The 19,676-nt window shown below is 32.0% G+C and overlaps 2 protein-coding genes across 2 annotated transcripts in view; one reads left to right on the top strand and one right to left on the bottom strand.

The window, feature by feature from the left end:
- The window catches only part of LOC125070896 (b(0,+)-type amino acid transporter 1-like), a 34,371-nt gene that overhangs the window by 10,111 nt on the left and 4,584 nt on the right, over nt 1-19,676 (bottom strand). Inside the window, exon 2 of the mRNA XM_047680903.1 lies at nt 21-279. Within this exon, the coding sequence (XP_047536859.1) occupies nt 21-267 (247 nt within the window). The 5' untranslated portion in view covers nt 268-279. The remainder of the gene's footprint in view (nt 1-20; nt 280-19,676) is intronic.
- Nucleotides 5,862-9,524, top strand: LOC125071140. The gene is made up of 3 exons (XM_047681231.1): nt 5,862-6,618; nt 6,889-8,289; nt 8,833-9,524. The coding sequence occupies exons 1-3, from the start codon at nt 5,862-5,864 to the stop codon at nt 9,522-9,524; spliced, it is 2,850 nt and encodes a 949-aa protein (XP_047537187.1).

Below are 19,676 nucleotides of genomic sequence, written 5' to 3'. Positions count from 1 at the left end.
GGTATCTTACCTACACCCACCTAATAAAGATATAATTCCAGAAACAGTCCATACTATCAGACATAAAGCAACAGAACCGGAATGTTCTAAAGCTGTTGCTGGTGACACAAATATACCAGATCCGATCATAACTCCAAGAATTAAATTAACCGCAGAAAATAATCCTAGTTCCCGCTGTAATTTGACGGTACTTCCGGCCATATCAGACGTTTCATTGTCTTTGATCTTTTCGCTTTTTTCTAGGGCTTCCATTTCTTTACTGGCCATATTTTTTTGTACCTGAAACAAAATAATCACGTTTAAATTAGTTTTTAACCGATTTCAAAATAAGGGGGAGGTTATCAATTCGTTTTTATTTTTCTTTAATGTCTGTTACCTCATTCTTCGTCATATTTATGAACAGATTTAGAAAATTATTTTTTTGTTTGGGTGTGTATACTTCGTTTGATTTATTTAAATTTGAAGAAAAAATTGAGGTAAATGATTTTTTGTTAAAACTGTATAAGTTTATATGTCATAAAAAGAGTTCAATGTGTAAATTATACTCTATCGCAACCATAAGAAGAGATAAGACAAATAAACAAAATTTGACAGTAAATTGACGCAATTTTATTGGCCGAGAGCCTGATTAATCTATGACATTCACTATGGATTTGCGAAAAAATGGCATTTTTATCATATTTCAACCGTAATTTTGAAAGTAAAATTAAAGTGGATATAAGTGTTATAGTGTTGTATGATAAGTAAAAATATAGCTGAGTTATTAGCAAACTGCATTAAATACATAAATCTAAGGTTTGTTTATCTTAATTCATACTTCGATAAATACATATACCTATGTATATAGATACTTCATGGAATAGACTATAGCTATGCTAGGAATTCATATTTAAAACCAAATTAAATTAAAAATATATATATATTTTTATTTGCTTTGATTGACAATAAATATTTTCCTAATTTCGTATAAATACAGAAATATATAATATCAAGTACTTTAATTTTTTATACGCTTACTTATGTTATATAAATTGAATTCAATGTGTGGAAGCCTTAGGTGCAAGCTAGACTGTAAATACATTCTTACAGACTATGTATCTATAGTCCGTAGTCAACGAATAATCGAATTAATGGTGAATGAACTTGAAATTGTCAACGTTATCAGCGTAGTGATTCATATCACAATTGAAACTGTCTCAGTATTGTGGACCTTATTTCGCTTTAAAAACGAGCTATATTTAAACAAATAAAAGTAAATAAGTTCGTGGGAATTAACCCTACTATGAGAAAGAGGTCAGAGTGAACATTACGTTCATACTGCCGAATCATACAGGAAAGACTGACCACTTAGTGCCAATAAAGAAAAATGCTAGCGGTATTCTCTATACAAAGGAAATATGTCGCTTAATTGGGTAAATGGTTCAGTATTTTAACCGCAACACTATTTAATAAGGATGACACGATGATTCCGATTAATTTAAAAAAAACCATTGATTAATGCTATTTGGAATTTCAAAGATGAATAATTCACTTATAAACCATTATCGTAGAACTTGTTGTTCGATTATAATATAAATTACAGTTTGAGATCTTTGCTTTAAAATTCAAAGTAGCCGTATAATAAAAAAAAAGTATCTCTAATCTGTTTCCGTGTAGACTGATATCAAGTCATGCGTAGCTCATTCCAATGCGTTAATATTTCTTATCATCGTGATAAATATCCACTAAACCAGTACCTCACATGGAAATTATTAAAAAAATCACACTTATTAGTAATGTCATCAATTTATGAAATATATTTATCTTTGTGATCCGTTAGAAAAACCTGTTAAATCTCTAATTCAATGTTTTTTTTAAGCCCGCCAAAACTTCCTATAGTTTTTTTTTATTACAAATGATTATCAATTGCTTAGGTACACTAGACTTAAGTAACATTTTTGGCTTAACTGAATATGTATATCTATCTAACATAGATTATATATATTTAGCTGGCATATAACATTATACCATATAACATTACAAAAGCTTAGCTGATTGTTAAATTTGTGCATTTTTTACATTACTTCGTTTTTTGAGGGATACAACATTAGTAAAATCTGTAACGGAAAGTCTGTATTAATAGATGTCATTATTAATCGATTACAAAGTTACATAATGTCATGATCTTGTATGTAAAGATTACCGACATTTGCAGAAGCTACATTTATCTATGTTAAATGTTATCACATAACACCCGGACAATTAATAGATAGGAGTTATAATGGAGTTATATCATTTCTAAAGATAGGGCTCACGATAGTTGTCATTTTTTTATCATGAATGTAGCTAACTGTTTTATCGGACCACACAATATGGATCGATGAAAACCCAGCATGTTATTAAACATTATACTTCAAATGAAACCCTAAAAGATACTATTCGGTAGTTCTTCGGTACAAGAAAGACCAAACTCCGATGGAGCTAAAGATATTAATCTATAAATGGATATCGTCAATGGAAAGGAAGACATATTACAGCGCAATGATACTTATAGGAAATGAGGTGTAATGTTTTAGTACTAAGTTTTTTAACACTCTAAATTTTTTAATATCCAGTACCTATAGGTGTCACATCTGATAATAAATGTGTTCGTAAATCGTAAGTTACTAGCTCTCGCCCTTACGCTTCGCTTTGCATAAATATTAAAATACATATTTTTTTAAAAAGTATAATGGAAAAGGCGTATTATATACCTACTTTCATAATGTTAACCAGTAAAAAAAAACATTGAAGAGGAAAGCGACGGTAACTTTTTTTATTTTTAAATAAAGAAACCATTTCCTTTAATACATACATTTTATTTGCAAGAATTTAACAAAATATTAATATGGATCATTATTACAAATTTCAATAAATGAAAAGGAATGATGAATATATATTTTTAAAATTTTTTATCATAACTTAGTGATATCGCAGACAGAATATAAGCATTATGTAACAATAAAATGACAAATAAAAGCTTAGATAATATTTGGCATGCCACTAAATTCAAATGATAATAATGATTGTTTGAATAACGACAGACGTTTTATCATGAGCACTATCGTTGAGAAAATGTTATAATTAATATTTTAATCACTCGTACTTTTTATTACATTTGATGTTTATTTTAAATTAGTGTACATTGACGTCTTATTTTTTTCCTATAACTTATTCGTCTGATACTGATATGATTTCCTTAAAAAGACATGAGTCAAATGAAAAAAAAAAAAAGTTATCTGTCACAGAGTATCACAAACGCCCTTGTGCATGGGGGACCGAAGAAATATTTCAATGACTTTAAATTTAATATCCCATTATTTGGCTTTTAGGCAGTAAACTACACTGGCTTATTGTCAAACCGGCAGTTTTGGTTTCTAGGAATCTTCTGTAACGCCAAAAATATTTTTATCTTCTGAGAAGTCTCACTGATAGTCCAAGATTAGAATATAATCCCTATGATTAGAATATAATACAGGGGCAGCCTTAAGGGGCGGCGCCCAGCTTTTTTGCACCCCTGTATTCTGGATTAAAACAGGCCTGCTTACCACCCCGTGAGCTACACCCTTATTAGCCGCTAAACGAATGAGACTATCAAAATACCAAATACCCTATCTGACCTACACAAGATCACTGTCTTTATTTGTTTGTTGATAATTGATAAAAATGTTTGCTTAGTCTGTAATACTTTTAAGTATTTACAAAATGATTAGCTTTACTTTTGTTGATGGCAACATAATTGTAAGATATTTAGTTTATTTTAGTATTAACAATAAGCTCCAGCTGTCTAAACTATTTTGTGTCATTTATGTCAATTAGTTTTATTTCTCATAAAATTGTATAGATGGAATTACTTGTCTTTTAAATCGCGCTGATGTTTTGTACAAATGATTTACATATGAATATTGTATGCGAGTCAATAAATTGAGTTATTCAAGAACATGGAAGTTTAATTCATCTAGTGAGTAGTGTGATCAGTATAGTAGTGCAGTGTTGACATTCTGGTGCCGAAACCCGGGAAATATTCAGGATTGAGGAGGAAGATATATTAAGGACGTAGAACATCGTGTATTGAGTGGAAAACTGAACCTATGTTAAAATAAAAGTGCGATAAAAGACTAAGAATAATCTGTGAAATTGTGGGACTTAGAAAAAATAATGATTGTGTAATTCCGAAAGACTTAAAAATAAATTGTGTTCAACTGAGACTTCAAATATTCGCGATATATATACAGATTTAAAAAAAAATGTATTAAAAGACTGAATTATATATATAATTTCAAGATTTCAAAATATGAGTTCGTTGACATTGACAGTTTAGTAAATCAAACTATAAAATGGAGTCTACGATTTTAAAACAAGAAGATCAATTAGAAAATTTACAGAAAGCTTTTCGCAATTATAAAAAATCACCAAGGGAAAGAATTACTCGGGCATATATAGAATCGAAGCTTGAACATATAGAGAAATTATATCCGATTTTCTTTGATCAACATTTAGAAATAGTTTCTAAAGTGACAGTTGCTGATAAAATAAAATTAAGTTACTTTAGAAATGAGATCTTTGATAAATATGATGAAATTTATTTCGAATTCAAAGTGAAGTTAAAAGAAGATCTTGAGCAAATAACGTCAACAATTTCAAAGAAAAATTCTTCTAATCAGCCGACGAACATGTATGAAGTACGATTGCCGCAGATTAATTTACCAACATTTTCAGGTGGTTATGATGAATGGCAAACATTTTATGATCTCTTCGTATCACTCATCCATGAAAACGGAAGTTTAAGTGGAGTGCAAAAGCTGCATTATCTAAAGAGCAGTCTTTTGGGAGAACCTGCAAACCTATTAAAAAATTTATCAACTACAGAAATTAATTATGGTGAAGCGTGGAAAATGTTAGTCAAGCGCTACAATAATTTCAGATACAATACCAATGAGATTATGAAGAAGCTATTTTGCCAAAGAAATATAATTACTGATTCGGTGGTTAATTTAAAACAACTTTTGGATACTACTACAGCGTGCCTGAAATCTCTGAGCAACTTAGGTGTAAACATTGAAAATTGGGACTTATTCATTAATTATTTAGTTGTATCCAAGTTAGATCAAGAATCTCGTAAGCAATGGGAAGTGCATGTTAGTCAGACTGAGTCAGACGCCTTACCGACGTGGAAAGATTTATCACAATTTCTAGAAACACGCTTTAGAACATTAGAGATGATAAATCCATCAAAACAATTAATCAAGCAGAAATCATTTCATTCCACTTATGAAAAAAATGGAGCTATTTCACGTACAAATACCTGCACTATGTGTTCTGGATCACACATACTATATCAATGCAAGCAATTTGCAAATAAATCTCCTGAAGAAAGAACTGAGTTTGTGCAAGCAAAGAGATTGTGTTTTAATTGTTTGGGACATAATCATGCAGTTAAGTTTTGTCGCCAATCAACCTGCTGTCGGCGTTGTGGAAAACGTCATCACTCTTTGTTGCATATTGAACGAAAACAAGAATCATCTCCTTGCGAGTCGAAGGAGCTTAACATCGCAACAGAAACTGAAACTAAGATATCAACTCACTTTACACAGGAGACACGCAGAGAAGTATTATTGGCTACAGCAGTGGTCAAAATTAAAGCAAAAACTGGCTATTATCAATTTGCGCGTGCTCTTATAGATCAAGGTTCTGAGGCATCATTTATCAACGAAGCTACTGTTCAAGCTCTGGGTCTTGAACGTACATCAGTGAATGGCCTTATAACAGGAGTAGGAGACGGGAAGACACGTACAAAGAGTTCGGTTTCATTTATACTAGAGTCACGATATCATTCTTTTACAATGCCAGTTGAAGCATTTGTCTTGAGTAAATTGACTTCCTTCTTACCAAATAATACAACTTCAATCACGGACTTGCCAGAAATTGAGAATTTATCACTGGCGGATCCGCAATTCGGAGAACCAAGCAGAGTTGATATTATTTTGGGCGTTGACATTCTTAGCCAAATCATCTTAGAGGGTCTTAAGAAACATCCATCGAAGTGTGGCCTCATTGCACAGAACACGCAATTAGGTTGGATATTATCAGGACGTATTCATAAGACTAATAAATATAATAAGATTATCAATCTCCATCTACAATTGGAAGAGGACCAACTCTTAACCAAATTTTGGGAGATAGAAAGAGGACCAGAGAATATAGTTAAGAAAATGACAAGAGACGAGACAATTTGTGAAGAGTTTTTTGAAAAAACAACAAAAAGAGATGAAGAAGGACGGTACATAGTAAGGTTACCATTTAAGGAAGAAGATCCACAGTGTTTTAAAGGTGAAACAAAAGAAATTGCACTAAGAAGATTTAAACTACTAGAACGAAAACTAATAAAAAATCCAGCCTTATATGATGATTACAAAAAGGTGATAGAAGATTACATAATTCAAGGTCATATGATTAAGGTCTCGAATTCAGATACGAGTTCTAGAGCATTTTATCTTCCACATCACGCTGTTGTAAGAGAAGACAAAGAAACTACCAAGGTTCGATGTGTTTTTGACGCCTCTTGTAAAGGATCTAACAACGTTGAAACGTTAGCTGAACGTTAGTTGAATAGCTGCTTTATCATAGGTCCTAAGCTTCAACAAGATCTTAGGCATATTTTAATGAGATGGAGACTTCATCCATACTGTGTTGTAGCTGATATTGTACAAATGTACAGGCAGATTCGTGTACATAGTGATGATTCAGATTGTCTGAGAATTTTGTGGAGATTTGATCCGAACAAACCCATAGAAACCTATAAACATGTAAGACTCACATTTGGTACCTCATGCGCACCATATTTAGCCGTAAAATGTCTGCAACAACTAGCAATAGATGAGAAGTCCAAGTACCCAATAGCAGCCAAGATAACTTTGCAAGATTTTTATATGGATGACTTATTAACGGGCGGTGATGATGAAGTTGAGATTATTGATATCTACGATCAAATGAACAAATTGATGAATGCTGGAGGCTTTTGTCTACAAAAGTGGTGCACAAATAGCGAGAAGTTACTTAATCACATCAAAGCAGATAAAATAAGATCAGATCAAGCTGTGATTTTTAAAGAAAATAATATGATTAAAGTTCTAGGTATATGTTGGAATAAAAATACAGATAATTTTGAATACTTGCATCATTTACCTGAAGCAGATATGCCCGTAACGAAAAGGAAGGTATTATCAGATATCGCAAGATTGTACGATCCATTGGGATGGATTGCGCCTGTTATCATTACAGCCAAAATTTACATGCAGAAGTTGTGGAAGTCTGGTTTAGCTTGGGATGATAACCTTACACCAGACCTGTTAAAAGAGTGGCTAGCGTTTCGACGAGATTTGATTAACGTACAAGGCATAATGATTCCAAGATGGTTGCAAGTAAAACGTGACTATTACGTAGAACTTCACGCATTTGCAGATGCTTCGCAAGCTGCCTATGCTGCTGCAGTTTACATGAAAAGTAGAGATGAAATAGGGAATGTTAGAGTTCATCTAATCACGGCAAGAACTAGAGTTGCCCCAGTGGAGAAAGAAATATCCATCCCACGTCTTGAACTATGTGCAGCTCTACTTGCAGCCCAATTAATGTTTGAAGTGTCGCAAGTTCTTAACATTCCAAAGGAACGATTACGAGCTTGGTCCGATTCCACCATAGTGTTAGCATGGATAACGGGCGAACCAAGTCGTTGGACGACGTTCGTCAGCAATAGAGTGTCAGAATTATTGACGATTCTAAATAGAGACCAATGGAATCATGTCAACTCAAAGGAGAATCCTGCTGATTGTGCATCAAGAGGAATTCAAGCCGAAGACTTGAAGGATCTCAATTTATGGTGGTGTGGCCCATCATGGCTTAAAGAGATTAATGAGTACAAAACATATAAATCCAGTAATTTTATAACTAACGAGGAACAAAGACCCATTAAGAATATGAGCGCAGTAGTTCAAATAAAGGAAGAGGAATTCCTGTGGACGAAATTTTCGAATTTGCAGAGACTATTGCGAGTTTTATCTTATTGTCGAAGAGTTCTGCTATGGAGAATACCAAATAAGATGAAACTTCTATCAGAAAACATTACGCCAGAAGAAAGGAACATAGTTTTACGAATTTGTATAAAAGACACCCAATATTTCCATTTTAAGAATGATATTAATAAGTTAAAGTCTAATGGATATGTATCAAAATCTAGCAACTTACATACCCTTTGTCCTATTCTTGATGTCGATGGTATTTTAAGAGTTGGTGGTCGCATTGAACATTCTCAGGCAAGTTTTGATACGAAACATTCTATTATTTTACCTAGTACGAGTCACCTCACAAAATTAATTATACAAGATGCTCATTTAAAAACCCTGCATGGTGGACCGCTAGCAATGCTAAATTATTTAAGATCAAAGTTTTGGATATTAAGGGCAAGAGATAATGTGAAAAAATGCTACAGAAATTGTATTACTTGCGTCAGATATTCACGACAAAAAACTCATCCATTTATGGGTCAACTCCCGTCAGTGAGACTGAAGCCGGAGAGAGCATTTAAGTCTACGGGAGTAGATTTTACTGGCTTCATAAAATTGAGAGTCGCGCCAGGTCGCGGTTCAAAATCTTATAAGGGCTATATATGTGTTTTTATATGTATGGTTACCCGCGCTATCCACTTAGAAGCAGTTTCCAACCTATCTACTGAAGGGTTCATAGCAGCCTTTCGAAGATTCGTGAGCAGAAGGGGCTATTGTAAGGATCTGTATAGCGATAATGGTACCAATTTTGTAGGTGCTGATAAAGAATTGAGAGAGATGTTTAATAAGGCAACTTCTGACTTTTCTACGGAAATAAAAACCTTGCTCGCAAATGAAGGTACTACGTGGCACTATATACCACCTCAAGCACCAAATTTTGGAGGACTTTGGGAGGCCGGTGTTCGATCTACAAAGTATCATCTCAAAAGAGTTATAGGTGACACTACTTTAACTTATGAAGAGCTTTCTACGGTACTGACGCAGATAGAGGCGTGTTTGAATTCACGACCGTTGTGTCAAATGAGTGATAATTCGGATGACGTATTGCCACTAACTCCCGGTCATTTCCTTATTGGAGAACCATTGATAACAATTCCTGATGAAGATTACTCCAAAAGCAATATCACAGGTCTACAGCGATGGAAACTTGTACAAAAAATGTTAAATGATTTCTGGAAGAGATGGTCAGCTGAATATCTGATTACATTAAACCAACGGTTTAAGTGGTTATCGAAGAGAGCTGAACCAGAGATTGGTGATATAGTTATTATCAGAGACGAAAATTTGCCACCCGCAAAGTGGCTACTTGGAAAAATTGAGGAGAAGCACTCGGGGAAGGACAATATAACCCGTGTTGTTACAGTTAAAACCAAGAATGGTCTTCTCAAAAGAGCTTGTAACAAACTTTGTTTTTTACCCATGACTGAGTCTGTCAATGGTGATTAAATCTTGTTATTGTGATTAAGAGTGTTAAAGTTGTGTGTTTGTGTTTGTTCTAAATTTATTTACTATAATTGTTGTTATACTCGTTTAATTTACTGTGTCATGGTGGGCGGCCTTTATATTATTATATAACTTCATTTTTTATTTTATGAGTAATTTGAAAGAACGAGTTCTTGGTGGGCGGAATGTCTAAACTATTTTGTGTCATTTATGTCAATTAGTTTTATTTCTCATAAAATTGTATAGATGGAATTACTTGTCTTTTAAATCGCGCTGATGTTTTGTACAAATGATTTACATATGAATATTGTATGCGAGTCAATAAATTGAGTTATTCAAGAACATGGAAGTTTAATTCATCTAGTGAGTAGTGTGATCAGTATAGTAGTGCAGTGTTGACACCAGCTGAATGTGCCCCTTCATGGTAAATAGTCACTATCAGTATTGGCACTGCTAGAACTAAGAAGTATTAAGTCCAATGCAATACATTATAGATTCAACCGTCAGTGTGCCGTAAAACATTTACGTCCCTTGCGTCGGTTTAATAAATGCGATCTTAGCGTCTAGTAGGCGGGTGGTGAAATGAGCCACCTTATTTTCTCTTAAGTGGTAGCAGGCATTGGGGTTGTAAATATTAAAAATTCTTTTATTTGCACCAATCATACTAAGCTGAACCGGAACACAACAATACGAAGAATTGAGTGAATTGTATCTTCATTAACATCTTCATTATCGAGTTATTTTGGCGTTCTATTGCTACATTATACATTTATCTGGATGTTTTTTGGTACATAGTATAAATTTCGAAAAATTAACTAACCAAGATCGTTTTAAACATTACTCTGCTTAAGCACGCTGTGTCCAATCTGATGAAATGCTATATCTCTTGTACCACAATGTTTTCCATTGAATAGAACAATGGGAATTATGAAGCAAATTGAAGGACTCTTAATGGATCAAATTGCTTACTTTGTGTATCGATTATTTACTATTGTTATTTTTACGATCATCAATACCTCATTTAAGCCAAAAGTCTTCAAAACTTTCACCGATAGTGCAATCAACAGTCTTACGGAAATATGTATCGGATTATATTTATTATAGCTTAAATTTTTTTATGTCTATATTCAGCAATGTCCAGTCAGCTGCTGGAACCTTAGATTTTAACATCTTTTGAACCCTGACTAACTTTCACCGTCAGACGTATTTGGTAAATAAACTAGTACGCATCGGTACCTACGTAACATCCTTTATGTTTATTGAACTATTTAACAGTTTTATATACGTCATAGTATAGTTTGATAATTTTACGCGTAAATTCGTCACGAGAAAATCATTCATGAGCAAGGTGGACACTATTGTAACATACTTCTACACAATCAGATTTAAGTAAATTAATTTACAAAGAAAATACTAAATGTTGATTCCTGTAGACCTCATTGATTAGACAAATAAATTGATCATATGACGATATGCAGATCCATTGGCCTTGAAAAAAGTAATAGGAATGTCTTGCAGTTCCAGAATACTATGAATCGTAAGACATCATATTTCTAATTAGTATTTTACAGTAGAAATAGCAAACTGTACTGATGGCAAATCTAAACGAAGCATTTTTTTGGATTTTATGACTGTGGAAGTGTGGGCCCAAAACTGAGTCGCTTGCCGCTGGAGGTGCTTTGCTTTAAAAATGAGCACAGAATGACGTACGTCTTAATGGTTTCTCCTAAACTGAAATTGGAAACCTTGGAATAGATCGCGCCAAGTTAGTAATTCACGTCAGTTTTATAGCAATCATAAATATGACAATTACATCTATCATGAGAAGATAACAATAACAATAACTTTAATATAATCATGAGAGAAGTGACGGTGAAATTTTTAAAAATAAAGATTGGACATTTTCCGTAACGGATTATTAGAATTCAAATTTAGGTTAAGGTTGTATCTAGGTAAGTTATTTATTCTTTAACCTAATTTGAAACTTTTTTTCGTTTCTTTTTACGCAGAAAAATTCAATGTAACTTAAGGTTTTGCTTTGATTCGATTGTTGCTTGTCGCATGAATGACGCTATTAAGTACTTATTATTAAGATGTCTACCACTTAATTCTTAACTGGTTGTGTGTCAGTATTACATTGCTTTAGGGAGATTTTTGTGGGTGATTAAATTTATTGGTGTACTGTTTAACGCGTTGCTATTGGCTAGTTAAATTAATAGTGAACGGATTGTGGCTATCGAGGTGGCCTTGCCGGACTCTACAATCAGTCCTTTATGACATCTGGTTTTGTCACGTACTGTGTATCTTTTATGCATTGTAAATTTTGAAACATGACTCACAGAAAAAATAAAGTACTTACTTATTTACACTGCAGTCAACAATTAACCAGAATTATTTTCTGGATTTCATAGAAGTTAATGTTAATCTTAGGTATAGTTTTATTTTTTTATTGAAATGGTTTGTAAGTCCTAAATTGATTGTCTTGTCGTAAGTTCTAATACATGTTAGAAGAAAGCGAGGCAAAAGGCCTTAGCAAAAGGATTGAAGTTTTTCTTGTAGTGGAAGTTTTTGACTTTTTCTTCTGTGTTAAAAATGTGCAATATAAATTTATTTTCCTAAAAAATCACAAAAGATTGGCAAATAAAAAGGACATATTGTACCCTCTCCGAGTTAATTGGGTCAAACGTACAAAAAAACGTACTTTTTACGCGGTTACTAAACGTTCAAATGTACCAACGTCTGCAAGTTTCTTAATATCTGTCGATAAGTTTCTTAATAAATTCAAAAGACTAACAACAACGTGACTACTTCCAAAACAACTGTAGATTTCAAAAGAGACTACCGTGCGAACAAAAATAATTAATTAAAACATAAAATAATTCGTTCAATCCAAAGTAAATTCTCTTTTTCACGGTATTATTTTATTTTACTCTAAATCTTTGATATTATTATTCAAGGAAACATCAATAACAGGTGCTTGGAAAAAGTTTTCATCATGCCCTGATAAGGATCTATCACAAACCAAGTGACGAGTACATGACTTAAGCATTTCCGTAAAATTCTTTCATTTGCGCTGCTGCTAAGAATTTATTAACAGAAAAACTATTTGATTCGGTACAATTTTCGATTACTTGGATCATCATTTGCTTTATTATGTAATGTTGTAAATACAGTAGAATCCGTTTATTATGACTCCGCCTATATTGACCAACCGTTTATTGTGACGTATTTACACGATGAAGTTTGGTTCTCATATAAAATTCGTTGTAAAAAAGTTGGATATAATGACTTCTATTCTGACTCATTTTTAATAAATTAAGTCCGGTTATTAATGACTGACATGATTCTTTACACCTTCGGTAATGTTTCGTTCAGCACCCGGCTCGTTTTTTTTTTAATCTGAGTGAATAATTGACACTTGAAGGTCACGCATCACATACGGGGGAATAGAAGGCGAGGAAGAATCATAACCTACCGCAGAAGAGGCAGTAAATGCTGCAGATTTGTTCATAGCAATAGTGAAAATTATAATTTGACCATGGCTTTGTCTTCTATACACAAAAGTATTAAAGACTGTTATTACAAAACAAAAGCAGACAAAAATTACAGATTACTTACATTAAAATATGAAAAATGTAGTACATACCTACATGTTTCGTATGTACTTATTACGTGCAAAATACCTATTATTATACCTACCTATATATTTTATTTTTTTCACAAAACGCTTTGTATGACGTCCGGTTATTATGACGTGTTTGTTCGATGTCAATTTAAACGGATTCCACTGTATATATCCATTTTTTAATATTTAATCAATATTCATCGAATCGTTTGGATGTACACATAACTTTATTATCAGATTTGACAGACAACACTTATGAGTGATAAACGAGTATTTACGAACAATATGAAGGAGAGACAAGTGAGATATACCTAACGTCGACGATCAATCACGAGACTTTTTATATAGAAAAAGTATAACTAGAAAATATCATATTTCAGTCTTATACTTTTTTATTAGGTTGTGCTCTTTTATAAAGAGTGCCCATACAATACCTATCACAAACTTCCAATCAAATCTGAAGAATTATATTTTTGTCTTCGGGTTCAAACCCAGGCAGGTACCACTGAATTTTCACGTGCTTAATTTGTGTTTATAATTCATCTCGTGCTCGGCGGTGAAGGAAAATATTGTGAAGAAACCTGGATGTGTCTAATTTCAACGAAATTCTGCCACATGTGTATTCCGCCAACCCGCATTGGAGAAGCGTGGTGGAATATGCTCCAAACCTTCAAGGGAGAGAAGGCCTTTAGCCCAGCAGTGGGAAATTTACAGGCTGCTAATGCTAATGCTTCAATTACAGAAAACCACAGAATGCACAACTTTATGCACACGTGTAACTATTACTAATAGCAAATATTAATAATATAAAACTGACTAATATTATAAACATAGCAGTGGAAATATTAATTAAAACTTAGGATTAAACGTTTTCCGTTCTGAGTAGGTACCACCGACTATTTGGAGGTAGGTCTTTGTGCAAGACCGTCTGGGTAGTCCCCTCTCATCACATACATATGTATTCCACCGCTAAGCAGTAATAGTTACTATTGTTGTGTTTGGGTGAGTGAGCCAGTGTAATTACAGGCACAAGGGTCATAACAACTTAGTTCCCGATGTTGAGAGCGCATTGGTGATGTAAGTATTTCATATATTTCATTTTATTCTATGAAATTATGCATTATGATTCGTTCAGCATTTTTTCAGAAACGATTATGTCTACGCGAAAATTGTCTTGAACAAAAAATATCTAACTTGTCACGACTTACAACTTTTGTAGAAAACAATTTATTAAACATGAACATGAATTTTAATTTTTATCTCGAATGACTTTGAAAATAAAATTGGCGCTAATTTTAATTGTCACACCTGTGCTTAAATTTCAAGATATAAAGCGTGTATATGCTTTTCGAAACGTTATCCAATATTTAGGATTGAAAATAAATAAATAAACATTGGAAAAAATATTGAATTGGCATTTCAATTTCGTTTTCGTTTATTCTCTCATAATATTGCCATATATAATTGTAGCCCTTTGACTCAACACGTTTCATTCCCACGCTGACAATATTTATGGTTCCTGGTTCAAAACATGGGGTACTTATTATTCTTCAATCTCTATTTTTATGACCACTCCAAAAATAACTTTACCAAATTTGAAAATTATGCCAGTATAAATGCTTCTATAGAATATTTATTATAACCATATTGAAAGGCCATCATTAGTTAATTGGTTTGTAACCTCGACTTATTTAACATTTCATTACACTTATTTAGAATGTTTTTTTTTTATTTTTTTAATATTCTCTTTGGACATTGTTACTTAATATTAGACAACAACGAAACTAGTTTTGAATGGGAATTCAATATCACTTCGATACGATTGATAAATGTTTATTTTTTATTAGTTTAGTTTTATTTAGTTTTCGATTTGGAAGTTATTGTATTCAATTCGATTTTCGAATGTTCGAATTTTTATAAGAATTGATAAGCGTTTTTTCGTGAACGATTGTTTTGAAATAAATAAGAAAATTGTCTTTAGTACTATGACATAATATTATTAATCTTTTAAAGTATGTTTCACGTAGATAACATGTTTCAGTTTTTAAACTATGAAACATTATGATTGTGTGAGTTTGTGTTGTATGTATACAATATCGTAGCCATTGAAATCGATTAGAATAAGTTTATAATTTATAATTTAATTTATGTTAGCGAGCGGTTATCAGCCACTTTATTATAACATATAATTAGGTAATAAAATAGAAATTTATGGTAGTAAGTAATATACACATACATAATGTTGTGTTAAACATGTCATCTCTAGGTATAGAGCTTACAAGGATAAATACTTAACAATGTATTATAATACGAATATATTACATGTAAATTAATATTTATCATGCTTGTTATCAAATCCAAAGTAGCACGTGTTCAATGATTACATATGAATGTTGCACTGATCCTGTCACTATTAAAGATATTTTTTTACGAATAATGATGATTCGTAAAAAAATGAATTGTAGTTTAAGTGTTTGGCTGTGACTTGAAACTGCACTTTTATGTTCATATTTTCAAGTTACCAAAATTAAAACAACTATTATTTTTGCCATATTTATATTATATTTTGATAGATGACAGCGAGCACTATGTTTTTTGACATAATACTGTCACTGTCATCCGTCACAAACTTATATTTTATACAACTATCAACTGTATAACTTTAAATCAATCGGATAAATGTTGAGTAAACGAGTAATAAGTATAATGATTGCGTGGTATTTGAAATGTCATTAAAATTAAATAAGTGATTTATTATCAAAACAAAGGTCTCGAAAACATACATAACTACTTCTTATACTGTTTGTAAATGTATCACGTGGAGAGCAACGCACGGATAATTCTAATTATAATAAAATATTCTATAATAAGTTAGCGTGTACGTTTATGTAGGGTGCGATAAACGACGTTTATATGACTAAAGTTTATTGTTTATTTGAAACAATACTGAGTCATTGTTGGACGACTCCGTAAATAGTTATCAAACATCATCCTTTTCATTCATAAAAAGGTCTATAGTATACTGGTACATATAAAACCTCATCAAATATATTTTTTTATTTTTTAAATTAAAAGAAGGAATAAAAAGGCAAATGTTCCGTCTGCAACTGACACTTTTTAGGCACTTGTGACTTCTGAGGTTGGTTTATTAAACATGTTTTCATCATAATAAAAAGTAAAATTACAATAATTATTTTATTGTTACAATAATTTTATTATTATTGACGAAATCATGATCAATTCTAAACCGTAGTTTGTACAATTTACGTACGTAGAATACGTTGGTATGTGACAAAATTGCGTGTAAACATTTATACAGCTTTAGAAAATAAAAATTGGGAGTGTTCATTTATCTAAATACGTAAACTATAGTACCAAGTTTCACAGACACTAATTATTATTAGTACCTACCAACAGGCGTGATGATTAAATCATTGAATGTAATTAAGGTCAAAGTGATGGTACCTTCTAGCAGTTATATTTATAGGGATATAATGTTGTCTTAGATTTTCGCGATTATTACACATTGAAATAAAACTAGTTTTAACGGATTTAATCGAGTATATTAATTATTTTATTTTATCATCCCGACGTTTCGAGCACTTTGCAGTGTTCGTGGTCACGCCCGTGACCACGTGACCGAGTGAAAACTTAATACCTAACTTTTTTCAGCTCGATTTGGGGTTTGAAATCAGGACTTTGGGATCTGCGACCAACAAGGCAGTCAGGATTCAGTTTGCAGTCTCGATCTTATCATATTTATAGCGTTTGCCTAGCTTTGGAATAATAAAATACATAGTTTTATTATAAATTTATTGCTGTTGGTATTAATTTGCTAAGAAGAATAGCTCTTTTGATCATTGTATGAAAAAAATTACAAAATCTTTTCTTTATACGACTCTATTACGGAACAAAGATTTGTTCCAAATTATTGATATATATATCTTAGATATTATTATAGTATTATAATAATATCTTTTGTTTCCTCTAGTTATAAATGTGGACCAAACTGTTAAGATATGATAAATAAATCGCAAATGTAATCGTAGATAATACAACTGTCAGCTGTGACACACTTTCGAACGAACTCACAAAAATTTTAACATTACATATATATTATGAATTATTGACCATGCCTTAAAAAAACCAATGCGCCCCAATCTTGGGAACTAAGATGTTTTGTCTCTCGTGCCTCTAGTTACACTGACTCACTTGCCCTTCAAACTGGAAGACTACAATACTGAGTACTACTGTTTTGTGGTAAAATAAATAATGGGTTGACGGCTTGCACAAAGACTTCTGGTAGAAGTAATGTAATGTAAAATAAATATAAGTATTACAAATTTCGATCTTTGTTACATTTACCTATAGCTTAAGGTTTATTATGTATAACAGGATGTTATTTATAAAATACCCCTACATAAAGCTGAAAGTATTTGTATAAAAATTGACAGATAATATCGATATCACAACACGGTACATTCCAGCAACTTCAGAAGAGCGTTCATTGTTTCAATTTTAATAAAACGAAAACTGAATTTCCTTGGAACGTGTAAGAAACCGTTTAACGTCTAAAAATAAATAACTAAAATAAACGTGTCTCGTAAACGAATTGCGCAGCTGATGTTATTGACCGAAATGCAGAGATGCATTTAAAAATTTTAATACACAACGCACCATGCATTTATATTATTTTATTTATACATTCAATTCTCGCTCTTATGCTTTTGTATTTCGGAACAAAATTATGTGAAAATAGTGTTTTTTCTTTTGTTTTTGTTTATGAAGGCGTTTTGTATTACCAAGTAATGCAACGGGTATTTAAATTTGACACCGCTCAACGAGCACTTTAAATGAATTTGAGTAAATGATAAATCATTTTAACGTTCGTTTGAATTCAATACATTTAATTTCAATACGAAGTAATCAGAATTGGTTTTGTTTTTCTTTGATGTAAAAATGATCGCACTAACATTGTTTCTCATGAAATGTATGATTAATTATCTTTATCATTATGAAGCTTTTATTTTGTAACATAATTACTTTTGAAACATAATTTATGATAATATTAATTTATTTATAAATCTTTTTTAATGATTAATTTACTCAGCTAACTAGCTACATAACTCATGGCGCCTTAAAATCTAATTGAGGCGAAAAAAGTTATTGGGTTTTATTTTAAGGAGTGCGGAAGTAGGCACACACAGCCGAGCTTCGGAATGTTCCATCATCAGGTCATTGAGACTGAATGGCGTGGCCTAAATTCTGTCAAGAAAAAAAAAATAAGATTGTTTTTAAATTTTACGTCTTTGTGTAATATCGTTGTCTATTACAGAGCCAGCCACCAGGGAAACATTTTTTCATTTAAGGCGTATACACAATACACAGATTATATATACGTATATACAAATCACAACTCAATAGGTTTTGATATATAGTCCCAGCGGCTAGTTTCTTTAAGGCTCTAAAAAATAAAATCTTTATCCACGCAAAAATTCATGCTCACGCACACATTCATTTAATATTGTTGTTTTGTTTTGGTTACTTTCCAAAAGATGGTGTAGTAAACTAGTTCCTGAAACACTGTTATCTGTCTAGGGCTACCTTGTACTGTTCATAATTGTTTTTTTTACAATGAGCTTTCATTATTATTATTTGCCTATTAAATTTTATGGCTTAACTAGGAATATAATATTCGTAGTTGCATGGTTTTTAAATCATTTTTTTATGAATGTAATTATAATTATTTGTAAGTCGTATTACTAAAACGCATTTAAAATGTTTCAAGGATATGTTTGTTTGTATTACAAGATACAATTTTAAATAAAACTTTTTTTTATTTGAGTGTAGGTTATCTTTGGTATTAAGATACTGATTCCATTATAAATACACCTACATCGATAAGTATCTTTACATTAAGATTAAAATAACTTTTTCAAGCGACAAATCAACAAATAGGTATAATGCTGTTAGATATAATGGTGGTAGGTGGCAATAATGGCGAAGGTATATTTTTGTAATTACTTACATCATCAGGGTAGGGCAGCACTTTAGTATTAAAAGTGAAATATACATACATGTATGGATTATTTTCGTCCAGTATTTCATTGCTCTGTCTTTTCATTTGTAATATTTAAGCTTTTTAGGAATACTAGAGCACTGGGGTTATCAAGGGCCAGAATTATACAATAAACGCTGTTCCGCGTATTTGGTTTGTGATTAAATTTGAATCTATAAATATAGAAAATAAAAGAGTAGAGATGGTGTCCTTACCTTACGGGAAATCTAGTCTAATTAACTTAAAAAACATCTGGAATAAAATATTCCAGATGTTGTAAGGTTTTGATTCTAGTTGTTTGTGCACTAGAGAACGAAACCCGACAATTATTTGGGGATAAATGTAAGTTTAGAGAGTCTAAGACAAAAATATGTATTGTGGATCTGCTGTCTCTAGAGTTGAAAGCATTCTTAAATAAATACAATATCAGCAGCAATATTTTTTGCATGTCAACCTATTCATCAGGCACTCT

This window comes from Vanessa atalanta, chromosome 18 (assembly GCF_905147765.1).
Source record: "Vanessa atalanta chromosome 18, ilVanAtal1.2, whole genome shotgun sequence".
Lineage (NCBI taxonomy): Eukaryota > Metazoa > Arthropoda > Insecta > Lepidoptera > Nymphalidae > Vanessa > Vanessa atalanta.
The sequence above is the reverse complement of the archived record's forward strand: the minus strand, read 5'-3'. Positions and strand labels throughout refer to the sequence as shown.